At 37.2% G+C, this 26,607-nt stretch overlaps 2 protein-coding genes across 4 annotated transcripts in view; one reads left to right on the top strand and one right to left on the bottom strand.

Annotated features, from left to right (window-relative positions):
• Nucleotides 1-9,531, bottom strand: part of LOC109094430 (ceramide kinase-like) — a 31,165-nt gene extending 21,634 nt beyond the window's left edge. The window contains exon 1 of the mRNA XM_042722424.1: nt 9,184-9,531. Coding sequence (XP_042578358.1) covers nt 9,184-9,334 — 151 coding nt within the window. The 5' untranslated portion in view covers nt 9,335-9,531. The remainder of the gene's footprint in view (nt 1-9,183) is intronic.
• A 1,273-nt stretch (nt 9,532-10,804) lies between these two features.
• Nucleotides 10,805-26,607, top strand: part of LOC109070223 (TBC1 domain family member 22A-like) — a 97,337-nt gene continuing 81,534 nt past the window's right edge. The window contains exons 1-4 of one of the 3 annotated variants that reach the window (XM_042722426.1): nt 10,805-11,066; nt 11,863-11,919; nt 13,622-14,043; nt 18,264-18,443. In XM_042722426.1, the coding sequence (XP_042578360.1) occupies nt 11,005-11,066; nt 11,863-11,919; nt 13,622-14,043; nt 18,264-18,443 (721 nt within the window). In that variant the 5' untranslated portion in view covers nt 10,805-11,004. The remainder of the gene's footprint in view (nt 11,067-11,862; nt 11,920-13,621; nt 14,044-18,263; nt 18,444-26,607) is intronic. The other 2 variants (XM_042722425.1, XM_042722427.1) reach the window with 2 other exon arrangements.

Raw genomic sequence — 26,607 nt, forward strand, 5'->3', positions numbered from 1 at the left:
TTTTAAAACCTTGTGTTATTTTAAAGAAATATATATGGTATAAATAAATTAAAGAATACAGTAAAAATATTTTTTGATCATTTACAGTACATTTGCTAAAGGGGCTGAATAACAGTGTTGAATGCTTCATAAAAGCAGTCAACAGTATAATTTCAAAAATTGAGAAATTGGAATGAGAGTATTTAGTTTGTCAGTTTTTCCTATAAACAAAACACAATCTTTCTGATTGTGAAACTGCTCATGATCTGATCATTTACAATCTGTTCACCTCATTTCATTAATTTCCAATATAATTCTCCTGCAATCACCCTGCATGCGATTACATCAAAAAACATTGCAGACACATATACGATTACATAAAATGTTCTGATTTGTTCTCATTTCTGTTAACTATAGTAAATAATTGTGTTAAACAGAGGCAGTAAACTTAATAAGGACAGAGGAAATACCACTAAACAATAGTTGACATTCCAGGGGTCCTTGACTGTTATATCGCAGCTCTCACCCTGCCAAATACACCACATGACCTTCCAAACCATGGCTCAATGATGCAACAACCTTAGGCTATAGGCCTATACTCTGCACATGGTCTAAGTGCACGTAAATGAACATCTTTATTGTAATCATAACATTCATTATGTATACTTAACTAAATACATAACTAGCCATATAACCTACATTATCTTCGCTGAATACTAGTCCCACATGGATAATACTCTAACACTTATTTCTGACCAATTAACAAATTACTTCCTGATTGTATTCAAAATACTTCTGTGAAGCTGCTTTGAAACAATATTTACTGGGAAAAGTGCTATACAAAAAAAAGTTGAAATAAACTGAGTGACTCCCAAGAGAGGGAGTTCTCCCATCCTTTTCTCCCAGTCTGACCAATGTCCCTCTGCCGGCATGAGCGACCTGGTCTCATTTGGGGAAAGTGAGAACGAACTGCTTGATGACAGCATGTCATTAACAGCCTCGGATGCAGAGGAGCTGTTGGGCTCGGTGACTAACCCCACCCCCTTGCCATCATCCTTGCCCAGTGCCGCCAGAGATGGGATGGATGCTGAACTTCTCCGTATCCTCTCGAAACCGGTAAAAAAGCTGGGTTTAGAGTGGTCTCAGCCAAAGGAGCCCTCTCGCAGGCGTCCGGATGAATGCTTCCTTCTGGGGCGGTGTCAGGCACCTTGTCAGCATTCCTCTTTGTTATTCCTGGAGTACCACAATGAACTCACCAGATTGTGTCGCGCTACCTACTCTGCCCACCTCTGTACTTCTGCTTCATCTGCCCTCACCTCTATCGACAGCACTGAAGAGAAGTGGTACGATAAGCTGCCTACCCTGGATGAGTCTGTGGCCGCGCACTTCTGTGGAGATCGATGGCCAGCCTTGTGGTGCTCGAGCGCCATTTATGGCTGACGTTAACAGAGATCAAGTATGCAGATAAGATCCCCTTCCTTGATGCTCCAATATCTCCCAAATGACCCAGCGCCTCAGGCATCTTCCTGATCTGCAGGACAGGAAGAGGATGGGGCCAGGTCTCGCTACAGCCTCCCAAGCAGCCTCTCTTAGACCTCCTGACACCCCGTTCAACTCTGGGTGCAGAGGAAAATGTGTTTTTTGCAAACAACAGGGTCTGTTCAAGCACCTGAGCAATCAGCTACTGTTATAGCAGAAAAAATAAAACACAAAGATTTTCAAAGAGAGCAAACTACTTCTTTGTGTGCTTCTACAGCTGCTACTTCTTGTCCCCAAGAAAGATGGTGGCCTCCGGCCCATCCTCGATCTCAGATGCCTGAAACATGCCCTCATGAAGTGGTAGTTCAGGATGACTACATTGAAACAGATCCTTGCGAAAATTCGCTCAGGTTCTTTTCACTGAACCTGAAAGATGCATACTTTTACATCCAGATAGCCCCCCGTCACAGGCAATTCTTGAGATTCGCTTTCAAGGGAGTGGCTTATCAATATACTGTCCTTCCCTTCGGGCTGTCCCTGGCCCCCGCACTTTTACGAAGTGCATAGACGTGGCTCTTTTCCCTTTGAGACAGATGGGAATATGCATTCTCAACTACCTTGACGACTGGCTCATTCTGGCCCAGTCAGAGGCAGAGCTAATTTCACACAGGACTCTCCTCCTCAGCCACCTAGAGCACTTGAGATTCTGGGTCAATTTAGCCAAGAGCGCGTTGTTCCCCAACCAACACATATCATTCCTGGGAACAATTTTCGAATCAAACCGAATGAGAGCTGTAGTCGCACCGGAACAGCTCTGGCCAAAGGGAGGCTGGTGACCACCTTCAAGATTTCCAGTACCACTCGCCCCTCAAAACGTTTCAGAGGAAGCTGGGCCTCATGGCTGTGGCATCGCCAGCACTACCGATGGGTCTGCTTCGTATGCGCCCCCTTCAGCATTGGCTGAAACCACAGGTTCCATCCCATGCGTCAGGGTCACTGCAGGTCAGGGTAAATCAGGCCTGTCAATGTCCCTTCAGAGGAGTGGACGCTCCATCCGCTGACGATTCAGAGGATCTGGGAGATCTTCGGCAAGGCCGAGGTAGACGTCTTCATCTCAGAGGACAACTCCTACTGCACAATTTATTACTCAAAAACCATGAACGCGTTGGCCCACGATTGTCCCAACCTCCTTCTTTATGCATTTCCCACAGGTAATCACGTGAATCAGGGAACAAAACTACAAGGTTTTCCTGTTGGTCCCTCTCTGGATGAACCAGCTGTGGCTATCAGAGCTGACTCAGCTGTTGGTAGCGGCCCCTTGGCCCATTCCGTTGAGAAGGGCTCTCTTCTCTTAAGCGAATGGGACAATATGGCACCCTCGGCCCGATCTATGGGCCCTACACCTCTGGCCGCTGGACAGGAGCCTTTGAGCCTCCCAGAGCGAGTCTTAAACACAATTTCGGAGGCTAGAGCCACGTCTACCAGACGCCTCTATGCCCTCAAGTGGTCTATTTTTTTCTGCTTGGTGTTTAAACCATGGCAAAGACACTCCTACTTCCGATCTGTCAGAGGTGTTGTCATTCCTACAAGAGCTGCTCGATAAGGGATGCTCCCCATCCACTCTCAAAGTCTATGTGGTGGCTATAATGGCCTCTCATGCCCCTATTGCAGGCAAATCGGTGGGCAAAATCTGTGCGGTCATCTGCTTCTTAAAGGGGTCATATGATGCTGCTAAAAAGAACATTATTTTGTGTATTTGGTGTAATGAAATGTGTTTATGCAGTTTAAGGTAAAAAAAAAAAAACACACATTATTTTCCACATACTGTACATTATTGTTTCTCCACTATGCCCCGGCTTCTGAAACGCATCGATTTTCACAAGGCTCATCTCTCTGAAAAGCGAGGTGTGCTGTGATTGACCAGCTATCCAGCGCATTGTGATTGGCCAAATGCCTCAAGTGCGATGGAAATGTTACGCTTCTTAACATTGTGAATCCTTGTCCGGCCGGAGCTACGAGACAAAAACATAAAACCCATTATAAACATGATATAAACATGATTTCTAGTCATGTTTTCTTTTGGAAGGCAAAAACAAAGTAGTTTCGCTCTCTCAACGGAACAATGTCACACATCGGCTTGAATGAGCAGAGGCGGGCGGCTTGAGAACGGTACGGCAGGCGGATTCTACGAAGGAGCGTACCTTGGTCTTGCAGCAACCACATGTGACAACCTCTAGCTGGACGCCGCTTCATCCACGGTGAAAGCCGATTCGGCGATCCACAGTGCAAGTTGATGTATTTCCTCAGGGACCAGAACGGATCAGCTCCAGGCATGACAAAGCGGATATCATCCTCTTTTGGAAGGCCAAAAAAAGTAGTTTCACATTGAAACACACAGCATCTATACGACATGGCGGCGGCAACAACAATAATACAACGAGAATAAAAGGTATGCCTTCTTTCTTTGCAGAACATATGGGCTGTGTTATGCAAATCTTCCCACATACTGACGTAGATATGTGGGGCATGTCAGAACGAGCTGTTTCAGGGGCGTGGACGAGTGTTAACTTTTATAAAGAATATTTCTTTGGATTTGAGACTTTAGTCTTCACAGATCTTCTTTATTCACCAAGAGCATTTAACACTCCAAAGAGAAAAAAAAAATTGAAATCGCATCATATGACCCCTTTAAGGGGTGCCAGGGGGCTGAATTCGCCTCGTCCCCTAACCATCCCTTCATGGGATATGCTCACTGTGCTGAGGGCCCTGAAGGTAACTGCACCAGAGGGTATCCAGTCAAGAAGCAAAGACTCTCTAGATGGATAGTTGATGCCATCTCGCTAGCATACTCTTCCTTGGGCCTACAATGTCCCATCGGACTACGGGCCCATTCTACCAGAGGCATCACCTCATTTTGGGCATGGTTCAGCAGTGTGTCCATTGTGGATATTTGTGAGACGGCCAGCTGGGCCTCGTCATCCTCATTCACAAGATTTTACAACCTGGAAGTCCCTGCCTTGCAGGCCAGGATCCTCTCCACTTGAAGAGACACGCGCTGTGTTACACAAACAGATCTTACAGAGATCCCTTGCTCAAGCTGACTGGCATTAGTTCACCTGTCAGCTCTCGACTCCTTGGTGCTGAAGTTGCAGGAGTACTCTGGAACGATTAACCAGGCCGGGTGTGACCTCAAGAAGCTCAGCCCGTCTTAGCCTTGGGTTGTTGTTAACTTCTCTATGGGCATTGTTTGCTTATGGAAGTTATGATACTTATAGTCATACCTCTACCATAGCATGGCGTGATTGTACTGTGTTCCCATAGTGTCTTAGCAAGAAGCAGTATGAGTTGGCAGGCTTTGTCACCATAGGCTCATACAGCTCCGGTGCCGAGCCATTGGTTCATTTTTTAAACACTGCACGAAACAATGGCCATGCAGTTTCAATCCGTGATTGAAAAAAGGCTTCAGTTCAGGAGAAAAAAGCCTTGTACTCGATGTACACAATGATGTGGAGTTAAGGAGTGTGCCCGAAGCGTGAATCCTTGTAAGGGAAAACAACTAACAATTCCTAACACCATGTCTACACCGGATGCGAGCGTCTGAGCTCAGTCAAGTCAAAGTCAAGTCAGATCCGTCAATAGAGCTCAGTATAATCAGTGATGCTGTCTACACTGCATGCGTTGCGGCACAGCGTGATGGCACAGCGTGACACCACAAATCCCTGACAGTAAACTGCTGCCGCGTTCTATTTATGACTTGTTGACACAAATTTCAAATGATTTTCAACGGTCGCTTTGTCACGTCCAGTGTAGAAGTCTTTAGCTGATACGGTGCGGCGCAACACGACAACTGTCGCAACCGGTGTAGACAAGGTGTAAGGAGAGATGATTGAGGACGATGGTGAATGATTTGCAGAGCCTCAGTACCACTGACAAACATATAATCTTGTAAAATGTGTGGTTAGTACTGCAGCTCCATAGTATGAATAGAGTACATGCGATCGCGAATCTCGAAAGTGTTAGTGAAACTAAAAAGTGATCGTGCATTCAGGGGGGGGTATTAATGTTATTACCCCCCATGTTATTAATATGGCAAGAAACTGAGATTACAGTTGTGTTTACTACAATTATGACATGCCTTGACCCACAGATTAAAAGCTAGAGAGCTGCACTAGGCTAGAGGAAACCTCAAATGTATGTCATTGATTTGAAAGAACAATTCCACACCATATGCATTACCTATGGATCCTGATGTGGATCATGTTGCGGAATATTACTCATGTCCTTCCAGGCATTTGTTACCATGGAGATGTGATTTTGGGACCAGGCATTTATTCCCTTCTCACAAAGTTCTGAAGTGCCATGTTTGAGCAGCATAATACACCATTTATCCATCCAACGTGACCTTTCCAGCAAAACCAAACATTTGTTTAGTATAAAAGGGCGCTCTACAAATAATGTCTTTTGTGTCCCCACTACTTTAGTTACACGCATTCTGAGAAAATTAACTCGTGGTGAAGGGGGTTAGATTACACAGCAGATGGACAAACTAAATCGCACACTAGACAGCCAGTGCTGAAACAAGTCGCACTGGCAACCTAAAGCTTTCCACAGTTAAAATAAAATAAAAACTGACCCATGTTCTTCATGTCTAAAAATCAATAAAACAGGTCAGCTTCAAGTGTATGTGAACTACAAGAAGAGTTCACTCCAGAAACTGAATTTTGGAGAAGAGGTATGAAAAGAGAAATGTTTGAAAAAGTATCCATTTATAAACTTGCGAACTACAAAGAGTAATGCGAAAGACCGAAAACAAAACAAAACAAAACAAAACAAGGGGGGGGGGATCAAAGAACAACAAAAAACATAACAAAACTAAACAACAATATTTGGGTACTGATGACAACAAAAACAGTTTAGGCTTAACCCTAAAATAATTTCCCTTACCTCATGTGAGCAATGATTTTGTTCATGTGAAATCCTTTAATTAAACATTGGCGCCTTGAACTACCTTAAGCAGGGTGGAAACTTAATTTAATGTGTCATGGCCCCGAGGAAAATATCCATCAAGAGCTTTAAATAAAAGTCGGCTTTGTGTAATGGATCTTAGTGGAGGTCATCCAGTTCTCAACTTCTCCTCAGATGTATAATGTATCCACAGCATGGGCAAAGTTCTGGCTCAGGTGAAACAGTTTCAAAACCTGGATTAGTTTTGAACGTAATATTTATGTGGAGTTCATGGTTCTATTACATGGGTCGTTTTAAAAGGTCAAGTATATTGAAATGACCCTTTTTTATTTTTTAACAAGATATCATCCACTCACACTCATGTTGTTACAAACCTATATGGCTTGGAACACTGGATTTTAAGCAGAATCTTTATGCTGCTTTTACATATAGCAACAGTTTACAGCAAGCATACATACGATCCTTGAAGATTATCAATAACTAGGATTATCAAATGAAATACACAGTCAGTTCATCTGCCATTTTTTTTTTTTAATGCAAGGTTGTGATTTTTGTGTAAGCTTTATTCTTGGCTATTAGCAATATTTAACTTATGGTGGTTCTTTAAACAAAGCGAAAACTTATTGTTGGGTCATTCTGTCTCAGCTCAACCAGAGGTCCTCAACAAAATAGTACAAAAGAGTGGATTACTCAGTAAATATTCATCCATGACATTTAATATTTTGGCTTTCATCACTATACATGTTTATCTTTCTTCAGAAAAAATATAAGCAAATTCAAAAATTTGAGCCGGGGACCTCTGGTTGAGTTGACACGGAATGACCCTGTTGTAACTGAGATAATACACACTTTTTTATTTGGTTTTATTTCTAAGAGCTGAATGTAAACTGCCACATGTCTTTGCCTTGTTTATAACATGGCTGGAAACTTAATTGTATAACATTTTACAGATTAATGCTGAATTCAAACCAACTTTTGGAAAGTTTGTGTCCACCAACAAACAATGACCTGACCATTTGTCTAGCAAATAATTTGTGGTCACTCTCTTCTTCTGAAAAGGTTGATTTTCATGAAACAATGTTACACAAATAACTAATTAACTACCCAAACCTGGAAGTTCATGACAGACATCTACAGACTCATTAACAATCCCAACCATAGACCTGCAGCAATGAGATGACAGAATAGTAGAGTGTGTGCAGCAGACTGGTGGAAACACAACAAAACCCAATTCCTCAAGATTATCAGTGACCTCTCTGACCTTCCAGCACAGTCTGAGAACACTTCACACACTCTTTATACCAAAGACTATAGAATACCCAAGACGTGTCATGCGTATAGTTTTGAATGGGGAAAAATGCAACAATCAATATGGCCACTCAATCACAGGAAGCCCCGCCTTCTGAGCCAATCGCTAATCGGTAAAGTCAGCGCTTCACTGCAGCTGCCGTTAGAAGCGTCCCGGTTGCTATAGAAACAGTCAGCATCTGAGACATGCGCTCGGGACTGCGCATGCGCACTGGCTGATCAAGCCTGAATAATAAGCTTTTTATAACGTTATTTGAGCAAAATAAACAACATTTATGACACAGTTGTTATCAGATTTATTTGGTGATCTCAAATATGATATTTAATCGCAAGCCTAGTGAACAGTTTTGTAGAATTTGATGTTTCCCCATTCAAAGAGATTGCAATTGGATGCCCGAGAGACGTTTCAAAGATGGCCAGCGAGTGACATGACTTGTCTTACAGGGACTTTGTTTATACACAACTTAACTACTGTTTTACACACACAGTGTGTGTGTGCTCTGTTCCCACTAGGAACAGTAAAATTATTCTGTAAAGAAACTCATCTTGTCACATGATACTTTACATAACATTCACTGAAAAGAATTAACTAAAAATTAACTAAAATGTAACACTGTAACTAAAATATCCAAGTTATCACTTAACATTAAGTAAAGCAAAATTTCAAGTTGACTAAACTAAAAATATATATATATATTTTAAGTTATTTTTTTTAGCAGTGTTCTAGAAAATAAATTGTATTTTTATAATGTTTTTTTATTTTATTTTATTTTTTTTATGGCTGTAATTAAAAACGTAGTGAACTGCCTACCTAGCAGACAGCAATTTAGGGCATCAAATGCGCATAGACCACAGCATGTTTAGGCCTCATAGACGAGTTCTGAGTGAGCAGGATTTTTGGGCACCATACAATTGTGCACAAAATGCATCATTTTTTTGGGCATCCCAGAATTCAGTAGCATTTCTGGACATCATAAATGTGTGCTTACAACACAGCATTTTGGGATGTCATAGATTCTGAGCAGAGTTCTATGGCATTATAAGAATGTCCAGAGTCAGTGGTGTTTTGGACACCATACAGTAGACCTTCATCTCTGAATGCATAATATTCACCATACAACATATACAGATATCTAGTAGTGTTTAGTCATTTTTAGGAATCACAGACGTCTTTCAATCAGCATCCTTTTGGGCACCACTGACATGTTCAGCATCAGCAGTGTTTGGGGCTTCAGAGACGTCATGCAGTCAGTATCTTTTTGTGGCATCACAGTTAGCTGGTCAACAATGCTACGTTCTGTGTTTCTCTGTACATACGATGCCTAAAACTACGGTCTAGATAGACAGCTCAAGTCAGTTTTGAGACACACACAACTAGAACACATAGGAGCAGCGTAGCGTGTGGTAGTCTATATGTTATAGTGTTATTATTGTATTAGATATGTAACTCACCCGCTTTGACAGCTCCATATATGGCGCGTCCGGTGTGTTTTTTGGCGATTTGTATGTCTTTCCACGCGAGAATCGCGCAGTTTAATGTGACCTCATACAGTCTGCGCTGAACACACAACTCAGAACACAACAGACGCGACTGTTTCTCCATTTCTGCTCTTAACAACAGATACACACTAGTTATCTTACTTTCATCTTCAAAACGAGTTTATACTATACCGCCCCGACGCTTTAAATTATTATAAAAATACTACAGTCGCTACAATGTTTCTCGTTTTCTCCTAAGCAGTTTGGCTACATAGCGGTTTTCTCTTTCCTGATAAAGTGGGAGGAGCCAGACAGATCTGCGTCACACGTAATCCTATAGTAGGAGGTGCGTTGTGAGTGATTGGCATACTTTGTTTGTTTGTTTGTTTATTAATTTATTGTGGCACTGTTAGTTAATTAAGGATCTACATTAATTTATTTACAAAGTTATATTATATATGGCATATTATGCCACTCGGACAGTATATATTACATGTATGTATTACATGAGTTAAAAATAATGTATTACATTATATGTAAATTTCAATGTTATAAAATATAAAAACAGTTTTCTTCCATCATATATTTAACGTATTGAACTTTTATACTGTACATATTGTGTTATATAGGCTAATGGATATAATATAATAAAATATAACAATGCAATAATGTAATAATGTAATATAATATAATGTTATTGCTATTAGCTATCACCACGGTGGACTCCTTTAAGTGCAAGCAGTAGCCTATTACTTTAATAAATGTATTGACATGAGGAAAGCAGAAGTTTTTCCCTCATTCATATTCATTATATGGAAAAAAAAGTGACAAATGCCGTCAACATGGTGCTTTATTGCAACATTAATACCTTATTGTATCTTTCAAGAATCTTTCTCATTGCCATCATTCATTCTACTCAGGAAATAGTTACCTACCTAAAGAGATTAGCATATGACAATGACACAATATGTGTCATAATTAGGCAAGGCCTAAAACTGTTGTACATTAGTTTTAGTACTGTTATTACACAAAAGTTAGCCTACCTAAAGAAATTAGCATATGACAATGACACAATATGTGTCAGAATTAGGCTAGGCCTAAAACTGTTGTACATTAGTTTTAGTACTGTTATTACACAAAAGTTAGCCTACCTAAAGAAATTAGCATATGACAATGACACAATATGTGTCAGAATTAGGCTAGGCCTAAAACTGTTGTACATTTGTTTTGGTACTGTTATTACATAAAATTATTTTGGGAGAGTTTTTTTTGTTGTTGTTGTTTTGTTTTTTTTTAGATGTGTGACTGATTTTGTGTATTTTCGGATTTCTTTATTTTGGAAATATGTGTTGTTTTATTTTATTGATCTAGACAAAAAATGGTAGAGCTACTGAAAAAGGGTCTTATCTTATAAATCTGTCACTTCTCCACATTTAAAATACATAGATGCAAATTCTGCGATCATAAGTTTTATTTAGTGACACCCTCGTGTGTTTTATGTTTAGAAATTAAACATTCCTTTACAAGACAACGTCAAACATTTTAACAGGCCTGTGAGGGAACTAAAGGAGGCGTGGAGAAACGTCCACTTGTGATTGGCTGTTCAGCCGTCACTCATGAGACGCCTTAACCAATCATAGCTCCGCTAATGTGCGGTGGGCGGTACCAACATGGCGGCTCTCTGAGTTTGCGAAGAGAAATTGAGGTGTAAATAAACTCTTCGTGCACATTTTGCACAACTTATCAGCTTATTTCGCCAATTTAATTTATGAGCGAGTACTCTGAAGCCAAACGATGTCAGGTGACGGCAGCAAAAAACAGTTCTGGAAGAGAAACACAGCCAAGGTTCCTGGGAAGTGAGTGACGTGTTCATGCTAATGTCTAGCTCTGTGTGTGTATTTATATGTGTTTAATTATAGATACACTTAATTGAACGATATCTTTCAACGGCAGATCTCACCGGAGGAGCTCGAAATGTTCAGAATAACACGTGTCACTCAAATCTGATCTTCTTTAGGCTGTTTTTAACTGTCTTTTAATGTGATGTGTGCTAACTGTACACCTCCCTACATACTAGATTGATGTCAGTGATGTATTAAGTTTATATCATCATAATTATATTTTTCTAACACTGACATGTGCCCTTTGATTGATGTGTACGTGGTGATAATGTCTGTTATATCGATCAAATCTCTGTGTTAATAGTTTAGTTCATAAAGTCATGTGTTAGCCTGTTAGCAATGGGCTGCTGGGCCCCACTTTTGACAACTCTTACAGATTGGTACAATGATAGTATAACTACATTAATTGTAGTATTTTGATATATACCAAATACTGGGTGATTATTGTATTCACATACCATGCTTTTTACATGGTATTTAAAAATAGTTCTATGGTGTGTTTTAAGTAGTGATGGCAACAAAAGCAACTTTATAAAACTAAAGTAGTGCACATATGATGTGGGTACACACACGTGACAAATTAAAAATATCTAATAACTCTTTAAAAGGAAGGTTTGTTGTGTTTTGTTGTTTTGCTTCATTGCTTCTTGCCTTGTCAAACCAGTTTTCATATCATCTAAATAATGATGGGGAGTTAAAAATAAAGATTTTTCCTATAAACATCCATCTTATCACTTATTCTTTTTCACAGTATCCAGCATGTTTATGGAGCCCAACACCCCCCATTTGACCCTTTGCTACATGCCAAGTAAGTACAGTTATGTATTTTGGTAAACAACTTTGTGTGTGTGTGTGTGGTTTTGATATTTCAGTGTCTTTATCAGTGTAATTTGCTGTTTTGCAGGCACTGTATTCTCCAAAATATGAACTGTAATTTTAATGCTTTTGTAATAGCTTATACAGTGTGTGTATAATGGATTTTATCATGTTTATCTTTGCTGAAAAGAACATATGTGACCCTGGACCACAAAACCTTGAGTGTCAATTTATTTTATTTATTTATTTATTTTTAAATAAATAAGCTTTCCATTGATGTATGGTTTGTTAGGATAGGACAATATTTGGCTGAGATAAAACTATTTGAAAATCAGGAATCTGAGGGTGCAAAAAAAAAAAAAAATGAGAAAATCACCTTTAAAGTTGTCCAAATGAAGTCCTTAGCAATGCATATTACTGATATTTATGGTAGGAAATGTACAAAATATCTTCATGTAACATGATCTGTACTTAATATCCTAATGATTTTTGCTACAAATATCCCAGTGCTACTAAAGACTGGTTTTGAGTCACATATTCAAAGATAGAAGGGGATCTTTTGCTTTCATTTTCATCAAGTCAGTTTTGTTTGCAACCCCTTTCACTTCCTTAATTTCAGCATGATAAAGAAAATTCAACAACGGCATATGGCACTGTATAAAAATGTGTGTTTATATATGGTTGATGCTGTTGCAGTTTCTATTTCATTTTAAAGTATATGGAATTAAGAAAATGAAATGGGTTCACATGTATGTTTAATAAAAAAGGTAGAGCATTACATGGCTTTTTTTGTGAGGAAATGATTAGATCTTGAAAAGAAAAAAGGAAACCTTAAACAGAAAGTCATTTTAGAGGAAGAACAAGCTATTTCTGTTTAATTAAAGATAGCATTGTTCCCCTTTCTATAATATGCATAGATTAATCATTCCCAATTAAAACAAAAATTAGATTTTTAGAATATGAAAAGAGTTCATTTTGATGTTGAATTTGGACAGCATATAGTGAAAATGTAGTGATCGTACTTGTTGCTATTTTCTTTTTGACAGCCAGGGATGTTACTACAATGAATCAGCAAACCCTGCCCATTGAAGTGCCACATGAAATGGCGTGCCTGAACTAGACCAAAAGCAGCCGCCTTTGTAGATTTTGGAATGAGATACTTAAGAGGCACCCCGTTAGAGGAAATCTGATTTTTAAGTTAGCTGGCTATATAGTGAGAATACAACATCAAATTGAGTAGAACACATTAAGTGTTGTATCTCATTTCCTGTAAAATTTAAAATGAACCCCAACCTCTAATGTATGTTTAAAATGATATGCAATGCTTCCACTTTATTTTGTGAATCAATTTAATCAGAATTTGATCACTCAAAAATAGATTTGAACTTTATCTTAAATGGTGCTGCTGACAGCAATTTGTGATGACAGAGCGACCAGAAATCATTCGATTTTAATGTGAGTTAGCAGTATTTGGCAACATGAGCAGCTGTGACCATTTTTGTGATGCCCCAAGTTGAGAAAAAGTAACTTTTTTGTAAGTGAACAGTGAATAACAGTGAGAGTCAAAGAAGCCAGAATTTCCCTGTTCTTTATGATTTTACCACATTTAGGGATATTATTAAAGTTATCTGTGGAACACCATTCTGTAGGAGTTTGATTCATATATAAACAAAAGTCAAAATTTTCTCTTGTAGTCTGATGAAAGCAGGAAACAAGCCTCCATCTGCAACTACGCCAGGAAAACCAAAGAAAGCCACCACCTTCCAAGAGTTTGAGAGCATCACCAGTGATGCTTGGGATGTGGGAGATGATGATGATGAACTCCTCGCTATGGCAGCCCAAAATCTCAACATTGAGGTTGTCATGGAGACAGCCAATAAGGTGATAGAAAACCACAGCAAGCTGCAGGAGAGAAGACAGCAACAGATTGACGAGATGACTGAGCCTGATGAAAAAGATGGACAGGAAGCACACGAGGAAGAGCCAGATGAAGAGGATGAGAGAGAAGAAGGTGCAGAGACGACAACAGATCTGTCGTTCAGTTCAGAGGCTCTTCCACTCAGTGGCAATAGACTGGTGAAGTCACACAGTGAAGCTCCTGTCGGCTCGCCTAAAGGTCAGTCAAACATCAGAACAACTGCATTTCCTGTCTCTGTTTACTCTTTTTGTCTGGTTTATTGTTTGAATGTTTGTTTAGTGTTAACAAATCTGAAATTAATCTTTGATTGTTGTTAGGGCTGCGCGATCAAATGATTAACTATTGTCATGCAATTTTTTTTAGTAAAGCCAGTTCTGTAATCGGCAGTAAATCATCATCACATGCTTTCAGATGGAGCAGCATTTACTACACAGAGCCGTTGTTCACTGACAAGTTACGCATAAAAATTGCAGGTGATTTTATTGTGCGATTATGAAATCGAAGAAATCGTTTGCGGTAATGACAGCTGTTTGCATAGCTTGCTCTGTGTAGTAAATGCTGCTCTATCTGAAAGCATGCGAAAATACCACATTTAATAACATATTTTTACTACAAACTCACTTCATAACGTCAGTCGAGTGTTTGAAATAAATCCCTCTGTGAGATAATGTGGCTTCTTACACAGAATAAGGCACACAACATATTTCATAGTATTCTAAGCAGTAATATAGGCATTGCATTAGGGCTGTGCAATTATTCGCATTCTTTGGCATGTTATCTATTCAGTAAAGCCAGTCCGGTGATTAGTAGTAAATCACCATCACCTGCTTTCAGATTGAGCAGCATTCACTACACATAGCTGTAGTTCAGTCGAATGCGTTTAATTGCACAGCCCTACATTGCATTATAAATATACTTTATTTTAATGAAAATTATAATAATAATAACTATATATTGTAATAATCCTGTGTTCATTAATCACGTTGAATCAATAAAAGCAGTTAAATCTTCTGTTTATCCAGCTACCGCTATAGGCATTTCCTGAGTTTCTTCTGAGAGGCATATTTGGACTTTCCCCGTGAGAGTGCCCTCTGGCCTTCGGATGGAGATTTACTACTGATCACATAACCGCGCTTCACTGAAAGATATGCATGACAATCACAGCTTCTGTTGAATCATGATTTCGATACCACATCTATATATATCGCACACCCAAAATTTTTGTTTTGTTTTTTTTTTCTAAAAAAAAAAAAAGTAATTGAATAAAATAACATAAATATTAGATGAAAAAAGTTGAAAAGTAGTTAAAAAAGTTGGAGCATTAAAATGACTAAAACAAACAAACAAATAAATAAATAAAAAGCTAAACAGAAATAAAAAACAAAATCTAATTAATAATAATAATAATAATAAAATCTAAAACAAAATTACTAACACTTAAACTTTAGATAAACTGAAAAGTTAAAATGCTAATAAAAATATTAATAAATAAGACTAAGTTAACACTGGATAATAATAATAATAATAATAATAATAATAATAATCATAATAATAAATAATAATCATAATAATAATCATATTAAATAAAGCCACAAGCGGCAGTCTTTGGGGTCCAAGAACAATTGGCCCAGATGGATGAATAGTGATCCAATTGAAATGTATCTTATGTGGTTTTTACAGCAAAAGTCCATCTTCAGTCTTCATTGGTAGTTGTAATGAAACAACTACAGCAACGTGCAACACACACGTTAAAAGGGATCAAAAAACACTCTCTGTTAAAATGTTTACTGTCATAAGACATGATCATAAGTTTGTTTATGTGCGGACTCCTTAAACATTTAAATTTAGATGAATTACATTTCATAGGATGCATAGGACAATTTCAAAAGAATGACAAAATATAATTTGCATTGCAAAACGTTTTCTTTTCCCCCATGTAAAGGTCCTGTGAAGTGAGGCTTAAACTGTCTTGCAGAACTGAAACTGAAACCAAGAAAACTTGTGGACACTGCCCATATTGATATTGAATCATATATATATTGAATTATCAACTAAGATGTTATGATAGTGTTTGGTTCAAAGCATATTCAAACTAATTAATCCTTTGAAATCTGTATGATCAACACAGAAATAATGTATTCAAAATACAACAAATCTCTTAAATCACACTTGAAATATTGTTAAAATTGTAATTATTGATTTAAAATTTAGCAAAAACTATATTTACAAGGTAGATATAAACAAAATCTTAGTAGGTAAACATAACCCGTCTTATTAAATTACATATTACTGTGTTTTGGTGGTGACAAATTTAAGTAGAGGAAAAATGTTCCAAAACTGAAAATACAATATGAGAATAACTGCACAATTATTAGATATGTGTACCTTAGATATTATACAATTTGCATACATACAAAATTTGTGGTAAAAAAAGACACCTTTTTTCAAGATGTTTCCAACTCTGATTTTGCATCAATTCTGTAGAATGGCACACACACACACACACACACACACACACACACACAAGGTTTTATTATTATATTGCCAATTTTGTGTGACTACGATTGTTGGCATCTAAATGCAAGACCTTTCTGGGAAAAATCAACTAATTTAGTCTTAAATGAGAGTTTGGATTTGGGAACAGACCTGTGACCCTCTAAACTCTAGTCTTTCCTTTTCTCCTTGTCCTCTTCCTAGCTAATTAGCATGACCTTGATTAAATTGTTTCATTTGAACTTGTGGTAATTAACTGGGAGTCTGTAACATTGTAAACCTGTATGGCCAAGGTAAATTGGAGTCAGTGAAATGTCAATCAATTGTTTTGTTCACCAATAAGCTTTAATATGTTTATATAGAATGCATTTTTTTTTCATAGAGCTGTCACTCAAACTTTCACTCCAATACTTTTGAAGCATAGCAAATCAAATCAAAGCATCTTTATATATTTCAATAATATTAGAACCCCAGTTCTTTATAGTACTGCAGTGACCTGAAGGCCCCAAATGTCATTCAAATTGAAGAATGAATGGGTATGATGTCATTGTAAACAAAAATCTAACCATACCGAAGTTCGCTTATGGTTTGTCTGGGTAGTTTGAAACGGCTCACTAGCGCAAACTTTCCAAAAAACTTCAAACTGACATAGTCCATAGCAAATACATAATAGGTGGCTGTGCTGTAATGCTTTACCTTATTTGACATGGAACATTTTCAGGAATATGTCTCAACTCAGTTTATTGAGGTGAGACACGGCTAATAACATGAACACATAGGAGAGCTGTGAGACGGCAGTGGAATGTTTGCAATTAGTATACCGCTGCTCATGTATTTCAAAACACTTTCTAACCTCTGAGTGAAGAATGAAGCACTCTTTCCTGTGGGTCTTTGATTACATGAGGATTGTCATCTTCCATCAATGTTCCTGCTCTGGCAGACAGTTCTGTCAGCTTTTTGTTTTGCCAGCCTCAGTGGCAGTGGATGACTGTGATAATGGACTTCCTGTCGATGCGTTCCACCTCTACTCTAATAGCACCTTGTGTTGACACTGTCAACAGCCGTCACGCACTGTCTAATTTCTGCAGGGATTACATGAACGCCATTAATCGTTGAAGATGTTGTGATGCTTAATGCGAGAATGATCTCTCAAAGTCACCCAGAGACACATTTAATCCCTCTAACAAGCATACAATCACATTTTACAGTGACGTTCAGTGTTTGGACAGCATGCTTATTGAACATTGAGGCAAAATCAATTCACAGATGCATTGTGATTCTTTGTGAGAACATTTTTAGCAAATGATGTACCCATATACCCATTAAACCTAGTGACTTTACAAAGCCCCTTATATGGCATCTTTACACAACAGTTTAAAGTGTTCTTGACATCTCCTCTCTAAGACAAACCTTTGTATACCTGATATCACACCTCGCATCTCTCCAGATGTGTTTAGTGTACAAAATGTAGTTGAGAAATTCTTGCATAAGCATACAAGAGCGACTTATAAGCTATTAAGTTCATGTGGGTTATTCCCACCACCCCCCCCCCCCCAAAAAAAAAAAAAAAAAAAAAAATCTCATCGTGACACCATGAATTGAAATTAAAATGGAATCTAACTGAAATGAATTGAATCGTGTGGTGCCCAAAGATTACCTCTAATGATTATGGCACTCTGAATGAGGTGCATTTGTCCGGGCTCTATAATGGATTTAGTTTGACAGAAAAGTGTTTCATTACCACTAGCTGAGCATCTTGGGGTAGCTGCCTCTTCTGACCTGTGGGCAAACTGATGTCCTAATATCCTATGTGTCACGAATTGCCTCCATAATTACATTCAGTGGGCTGAGGGATGTGAGAGAGCAGTCCGTGGTTTTTTTATATGATCATTAAAGTTGTGTTTTCTTTTCTGTTGGTGTGTCAGAAGTGGGCATTGAACAGGCAGTACTACACAGACAGCAGTCACTCCCACACAGGCCTGTGATTCCACTGGTGGCCCGCATGGCAGATCAGAACACATCCGGAACTCCTGCCATGTCCGAGAGAGAGGCGTCAAGACTTGATAAGTTCAGGCAGGTTCTGGCCGGACCTAATACTGATCTGGGTAAGATGATGTTTCATGGTTCTTTTACTTAATTTCTAAACTCCCAGAGCAGTCCATCACACAGTGTCACTCTTAATGTGCTTGGGTATAAGAATACTCTTAATTCTACAGCCCTGCTCCTTGGAACCCACTGTCCTAAAAAGTTTATTTCCAACCTGCTTCAGCTCACCTGGACTCTTATGTTTCAAGTGATCCAGAAGAGCTTGATTAGCTGCTTCAGGTGATTAATTAGAGTTGCAACTAAACTCTGCAAGACAGTGGATACCCAGGATTTAGGGTAAATTATTCATTACCAGTAACATGTATTAAGAAAGTAAATAAGGTACATTTTAACGGAGTCTTTGCTCTTGTATAATTACTCAGAAATATTTCTGGGGTTTAAGCAGGGCAGATCCATGAAGTCAGGACGGTGTAGATGTTGACAGGTCTCTTGATGTTGGATTGTCAGTTCTGGTTTCTTTTGACTGGCTCTGAGGGTGTCCCTGAATTAGTTTGGCTGCTGTTGCCATTATTAGACATCTGAAATTATGAGTCAGACATGTGGCAGCAGAATGAAATATGAATTAAATCTATAATTAAGCTGGGATCTCCAACATGATAATGAATTCCCATCCATCCACAGAAAGGCTTTCAAAATGGCTGAAAAGCTAAATTTGAATTTTGTACTTAAAATATCATCAAAATTTGAATTATATTTGAATTTAAAATGCATAATTTCAGTTGGGGTGACAAAAGGGCCACAAAAGGGCCATCGAACAAAATGTTACTAATGCACGACAATTCAAAGCTTAAGATAACATGACTATTTGTGAAAAAAAGTAGGGCTGTGACGGGGGCAGATTTTTAACACCGTGGTGGTAATGGGACCAACTGCCGCCTGTGACGTGGTGTTGAGATATATATACTGCTGCTTCTGTCACTTTTTCTCTTGACAAGAAGTGCATTTATTCAGTCGCAGAATGACTGAGAATGGGAGATGTTTCAGACGCGCACTCTTCTTCACTTCAGTGCCAGGCGCACGGTAGGCTACTGTGCTCGCAGCGCATGCTCTTCAATTGCATGCACACACAAAGGCGCCGGTATGTGCTGTAGTCTGTATTCTTTCATATCAAACCGTGAAATAAACTACATGCATGCAATGTCGTGGTCAGTTAAGTCATGAAGTAACCAAAAAGGCTGACTTAAATCCGTGCATGCATGTAATATATTTTATATGAGTCACATTTAAGAACATGTCTCTGAAATGGTTTTCAAAACTGTCCTGGAGCAGCCCAGCACTGTCTCCCTCATCTAACACACCCGATTTAACTCGTCAGCTAGTGTTTATTTTAGCACTTCTGTCAGTGAATACACAGCCTGCAAAACACTAACATAAATAATTAAATAAATAATACAGTTAAACAAGAAAGTAGCCCAAATAAGAAAGTTAAATACACCCTGTCTACTGGACACGAGTGGTGCGGCTCGACAAAAAAATATAAAACTCATTATAATCAGTGATGCTACATTGGATGCGGCACGACATGACATGACAAATCCCCGACAGTAAACTGCCTCGTCCTATTTATGAGGTACTGACACAGAGTTCAAATGTCCTGTGTAGACACTAGACAGACTAAACTTCTTGTGTCGCATCCGGTGTAGACACGATTCACTGTTCCGCCGCCAAGCATGAGGCGCATTAACTCCTCATCTGCACATGCTTTGAAATAGGATTCGTTCCCACATTTCTTGTTAACATATTTCATTTATCGCTGTCTCATTTGTATTTGTCCAGTTTTATTTGGACAAAACTTATGCTTGTTATAGAGTGTGTGATGTAACGTGCACTACCGGTGGTGGCAGTAGACAACCACGGTGGCAACCGACCACCGTGGTGACGCGGTTGGCACGGTGACTGTCACAGCCCTAAAAAAAACGTGCATAATGTTTAAAATAATGCTTATATACCAATTATAATTAAGTTGCTTAAACAACTATAAACAAAACAGCATCATGTGTGTGTGTGTATATATATATATATATATATATATATATATATATATATATATATATATATATATATATATATATATATATATATATATATGCATAGTTTAATACAAAGGGCAGAAAGCCAATCACACAGAGTAAATCTTTCATTCAAAAACATGAGGTGCAGTAGGATGAAAAAAAAAAAAAAAACCGCCATAAAGTCTTGATTTATGTTTTCTTCAAAGTTAAACTTGCATTCATTTTACATGGCTTTCTAAATGCGGGACCTTTGTACGAGTGCAATGGTGATAGATGTCCCTCTAGAAAATGTGCGGAATATGTGTTCTGTGTGAACACCTTGGTTTCAGTTTTGATGTAAACAAGATCGCAAGAACGCAGCAGCGTGGCTTCAACTGGATAGGCTAACAAAAACATTATAATGCAACGTCATCGCATCTTGTGCGCCACTGATAAGGCTGCCTCCTTAACGCACACCTAAAATTTTAATGCAATGTTTTTGCATTTGAATGTGTATTTGTATTTTAAATTCGATAAATATTTTAAATTAAAAAAAAAAAAAAAAAAAAATAATTGATTGCCCTAATCCATAGCACTAATGACTGCAATTCTATTGGATGAAATTTATAACACAAAGAACCCATGAAATTGCCCTGAGCACCATTTTTTTCCTGTGTTGACGTATTTCCTATTGAAATAGGAAGTTTAGGGGAACATTTTTAAATAAGCCCTTTACTATATAGAAATATTGTAGCATTTACAACTCAAAGCTTCTTTGTTATTCAAACATAACAATTAATATAAACAATCAACTACCATCACACATATACAATCAAATATAGAAAAATAAATTCTCAACAATATCTTCTCTTCCACCAAATATATTTATTCCAAATATATTTATTTTTATAAATGTATTGTATAATTGTAATTACATAATATGATTTACAAAAGCTGAAGTAATTATCTTAATTTAGTTGTTAGAATATTTTAACTAATTGCAAAAGCTGAATAATCGATAAATGTATACTTATTAATCAGCTAAATAATCGATGATTAGTCGATTAATTGTTCTAATAATAGTTAGATTAATCGCTTAATCGATTATTTAGATTAATCAAAATAATCATTTGTTGCAGCCATAGTGTGTACATATGGAAGGAAGGAAGTGCATAAGGAGAGGAGTGTGTGTGCAGAAGGAAGTAAGTGAGTGCGTACATGAGGAAGGAATATAGTAGGGGTTGCACTGACTACTCGATTAGTTGACTTTAGTACTCTGCCATGACTCTTTAAGCTGGCAGTTGACTAGTCACTGATCCTATAGAGGGCGTAGCAGGATAAGAAATCTTTGTAGTCCACTTCTACACTCCGTTTCCAAACACTTAAAATGATTGATAAATGCATACTACATAAACACTCCACAAAATTTGAGATTATACCATCTGGATGCTCAAAATTGAATGGGAGAATGCATGTTTTAAACAGTTTATTGTACAGGTAAGTTAATCGCCGTTCTAATCTATTGCACTGCTGAATTGCAATGCACACACTTTGTAGCTTGTGCATCACATGCAGATCATGTGCGCAGAATCATTCAGTAGCGCGGAAATGTATTCTCAACAATGTTCTATGATTTCTCATTAATATAGCTTAGAAACATAAAAGTTCTAGCATGTATTCCTTAGTAACTAAAATACACAGTTTCACTATTAGTAGAGACACTGCCAGATAGAATTAATTCCCACATATCATTGTTCTCTTACCAATGCATTCATATAAATGTAATCTTCACAGTGCTACTTTATTTGTATCTGATTTAGAACAAGCATAATTCTGTAAGAAATATAACGACCCCCCCCCCAAAAAAATGGAAAAAATTTGCTGTTAGCCTATAGGAGCAATAGCCATGTGGTAAGGAAGTACGAATGTACATAATAAAGTATGTAAAGTTCATGTAAAGTTTTTTTTTTTTTCCAATAAATAGGTAGGCACAGTTTACTTGAATTTGAGGCATTGAAGTGTAAGTCTTTAGATCTCAATATTTTTAAGAAACGTTTTAGTCTAACATGTCCAGATTTTTAATGGGTCATGTATTTGAGCATTGTACCAAAGCGTCTTTGAAAATAGATGAAACAGTACATAGACGTACAATTTGTCATATCTGACACACAATAATGAGCAAAAGTAATTTTCTTTCTTTACAAGCTCTTGTTTCTGAAGCGTCTGGTGTCGTCTCTCAGTCACTGTATTAATGAGTACCTGACAGATGTGTTCTTAAGAGGGATGCCATCAGATGGTCAGCTTTTACCTCTCTGAGCAAGAGAAAGACTGCTACAATCACAGGAAGCAATTACTCCTTGATGCTGTCTACTGTTGCCATGGCGACACATCACCTCTGACTACCTTTTCTTTCTGTGCGTCTCAGATGGGGGAGCTGTGGTGCTCTCATGCTCTTAACACAGACGATTCTTCTCTTAGTGCTCAACCTCAATACTAGAAATGCAGTCTGATTTAAATTCACTTAGGTTAGTGTCATTTGTGAAATTCTTTATGGAATATAAGAATATTATTGAGAATCTGACATTGAGCCATTGAAAGCATTCCCAGAGGCACTTTTTCATAAGCTGGGAATAAATCTTAAAAGAAATAAATAATAATAATGGTTTATAGAAAGCATTTTTGTTATTTTTTTCTTGTATGCATCTCTTTTTTTTTTACATTGTTCATAGTGCTCATATCTATCAAGCTTGAAATCGACATATCGTAATGATTTTTTACATCCGTTCTTCGCACAAACATGTTTTTAGAATGCTGGAATATATTGCAAGAGTTGTATATTAAAACAGCACTACATTTAAAGTGCTTTTTTTGTCATTTTTAATGGTATTTTAACAGCACATATTCTGATGTTGAAGGTTTATATTATGCAGCTTTCCTCTAATTTGTGTTTTGGTAAATAATCAAAACTTCACTGCTATGTCAGTGACTTATGCTAATACTGAAGTAAACTGATAAATAGATTATTACATATCAGTGTTTTGATAGATTTCTGTTTTGTTGTTTTTATATCATTAAGCAGTAATGCTTCTCATTTCTACCAGTATAAGGATGTTAACGCTTTAGCCAGTTACCTTTACTGCATAAATCTAAAATAATCTAAAAAGCTCCTAAAAATACTGTGACTCATTATTTTGCACATCTTCATTTGGTTTTAAGTGTTAGAACTTCATTCATTATATAGAGTCACATTGCTGCTTTATTATATTGTCCTTTAACGGCATATTTGTTAAGGATAACAAATTTGTTTTAAGGGAATCCTACAGATAAACAAGTTATCAGCATAATGTTGACAGCAAAATATATTTGGCTCTTATTTATAATTGTTATTGTTAAAATAAATATAAATAAATGGTTTTAACAAGACAATTGCAAAGGAAGTCTGCACTGTATGTGCGCTGGCATTAGATTAATGTGAAAGACAAGGTCAGTAAGCAATCCTGTTTAAACTAAGTTTGGTAAATGAATATGAAATTAATTTAAAATGAATTTAGTGACCCCCTGAGATTGCTGGTTGACTGTATTTGTTGAATAATCTTTATTTTTGTGTCTTGGCACTATGTTGTAATTTATTTGCAGGGCTGGGGAGTAACAAAATACATGTAACGGCGTTACGTATTTAAAATACAAAATATGAGTAACTGTATTTCGTTATAATTACATTTTAAATAAGGGGTAATCAGATTACAGCTACATCTGAAAAGTATTTTCGATTACCAGTGATTACTTTTATTTTGATGTCATTTATTAATTTAATATTCATGATCCGATTCGTGAACAGATGATTCTTTTGAGTCAACCTTTTAAAAGAATAATTTCTTTTGTTTAACGAAACCAGTGTGGAAACCAATGGTTCACAGACTGGATAGATCTGATGTGCAGGGCTCGCAAAATCGCTAGCCCGATGTCCCGGGGCTATTGTGTTTTTCAGTCTGGCTCCAAAATGTATCAGCGCTCTGTCTTGAATAGTGATGTGAAATTCCTAACTTGATTTGCGTTGTTCACTCACTTGAAGGGGTGAAACGGATCGTAGTTGATCGTTTGCACTTGTTTCTTCTAAGTCTTGCCGATTCAAGCGTTCTAAACCATTCGCGCGCACTCATTCAAAGCACGCGCTGACAATGCGCTTACACAGAATTGATTCCTCTTTCGCATATCCTTGCTTCTGAATGAATACATACATACAAAATTATCTCAAAATAATGGTCTCTGCAAGTATTCTTGTAAACACAGTCGGTTATGACTTAAGTGAACGTATACAGTGGAGAAAGAAATCTCCTGTGTATTATTATTTTGGATCCGTGCATACGATCTTAAAGGGGCAGCAGCCTTTAAATACCTGCTGTTCCATTAGTGGCACCTGCTGTCAGAGAGTGACATCTGCGTCTCATTCACAAAGGTAAAATCGGACCATTCTTTTTTTACTTCAGATTTTTTAATTATACAATCCAAATAACATGTATTTAGCATCTTTTTTTGGATAGTAATTCAAATGGTTTCCTCTGATTTAAAATAGAGCACAGACAATTTTTTTTTGTTTAAATTTAGATATTTATTTTAGATGTATGATTTTTTTTTATTTGATTAAGGATTTGTTTTTAAATTTCAAGTTACTTTTATTATTTAACATTTCAATTTCACAAAGGAATATGAAGCATTTTGTATTTTGCATAATAAAAAGGACACATTTTCATTTATAAATTGTCTTAAATCTCATTTTGTAAAAATGAATAAATATATAAATAAATTGTAAGAAAATTGTATGGTGTAATCTGTATTGTGAATTTTATCGCATCATAAGTTTATTGAATCGTTACATCCAGATATGCTACTAGTTTTTGCAGATCATGCTGATTTTTCCACAATAAAGGTCAGCCAATGTCTTTTTTTTTTTTTTTTTTTTTTTTTCAGTCTAGTTAAATTCATTTTGGGCTAACAAAACCTGAAGAATGCCTGCCCTAAGGGCTACCAGGGATTTTGAAATTTTGCGAGCCCTGAGGTGTGTTTCCCAAAAGCATCGTTAATAACGACATTGCTTGCGACCGTGGGAAACGAGCCCTGTCAATTTTGACTGAGCGATTCTTTTGTGACTCTTTTTCACTTAAAGTTTGGTCCATTCATTAAACAAATCTATTGTATAACTTGGAGAACTGTGCCAGTTGTTTTGGCTACTTTTAATCTGTGTCTGGATTCGTTTTGAAGCTTGGAATGCAGCATGAAATGGCATGGAATCCCATTCATTGTATTCAAATTGAATTTATATTGATTGGAAGATTTAAATGACATAAAAAAAAAAAAAGTGTTGTTCATAGAAATTTTGTGGGAAATTGATGTTCTTAAAAATAAAATGCAAAGAAAACCCAAATCTTATAACTGGTAGATGTCGGAAAGCATAAAAACAAGACATCAAGTTAATATGTTCCTTTGTGTTACAAAGCTTAAGTATTTCTAAGTATTCTAAAGTATTTAGATTAAGTTACTGAACCTGAGTAATCTAATGAAATACGTTACTGATTACTTTTTAAAGCTTGTATTTTGTAATCTGTAGTAAAATACATTTTAAAAGTAACCTTCCCATCTCTGTTTATTTGTGGATAGTACTAAAATGCTAAACATATTTCTTAGTGCCTTACAAAGTCAGTATTAGCAGCCTGTGTTTAAAGCTTTTTTATGGCTCTGTGATTGTATCAGTTCATCATAGAAAGAAATATAGAATATTGCTCACATCAAGGTATCTGTTTAAGCACTCTACAGCTGAACAAGGTCACTTGGATCTGCTCTGGAGTCATGAAGTACTCCAGACAGTTGTTCAGATAACCTTGGTGAGCAATCAGATCTTCCCAGGCAGCACTCGAGACACAATTAACCGTGGTAAACCAAGTCCCTTAAGTGAATGGGCACCAGTTTTAAGCTTCTGAGCCTTACTTCTTCAGTGTGTTTAAAGTTAGCATTTGGTCTCCCGCATTGAATGTTAATCATATTATTGAAGTTAGTTCAGTTTTCTGTCATTATTATCAGACTTGAGCCTGTCAGTTATAAATGATTAAATTGATTCCGCTAAGTCCCCAATTATTTTTTTTTCGATGAACTATTCATTTAACATGAATTTTATTAA

This window comes from Cyprinus carpio, chromosome B4 (assembly GCF_018340385.1).
Source record: "Cyprinus carpio isolate SPL01 chromosome B4, ASM1834038v1, whole genome shotgun sequence".
Taxonomy (NCBI): domain Eukaryota; kingdom Metazoa; phylum Chordata; class Actinopteri; order Cypriniformes; family Cyprinidae; genus Cyprinus; species Cyprinus carpio.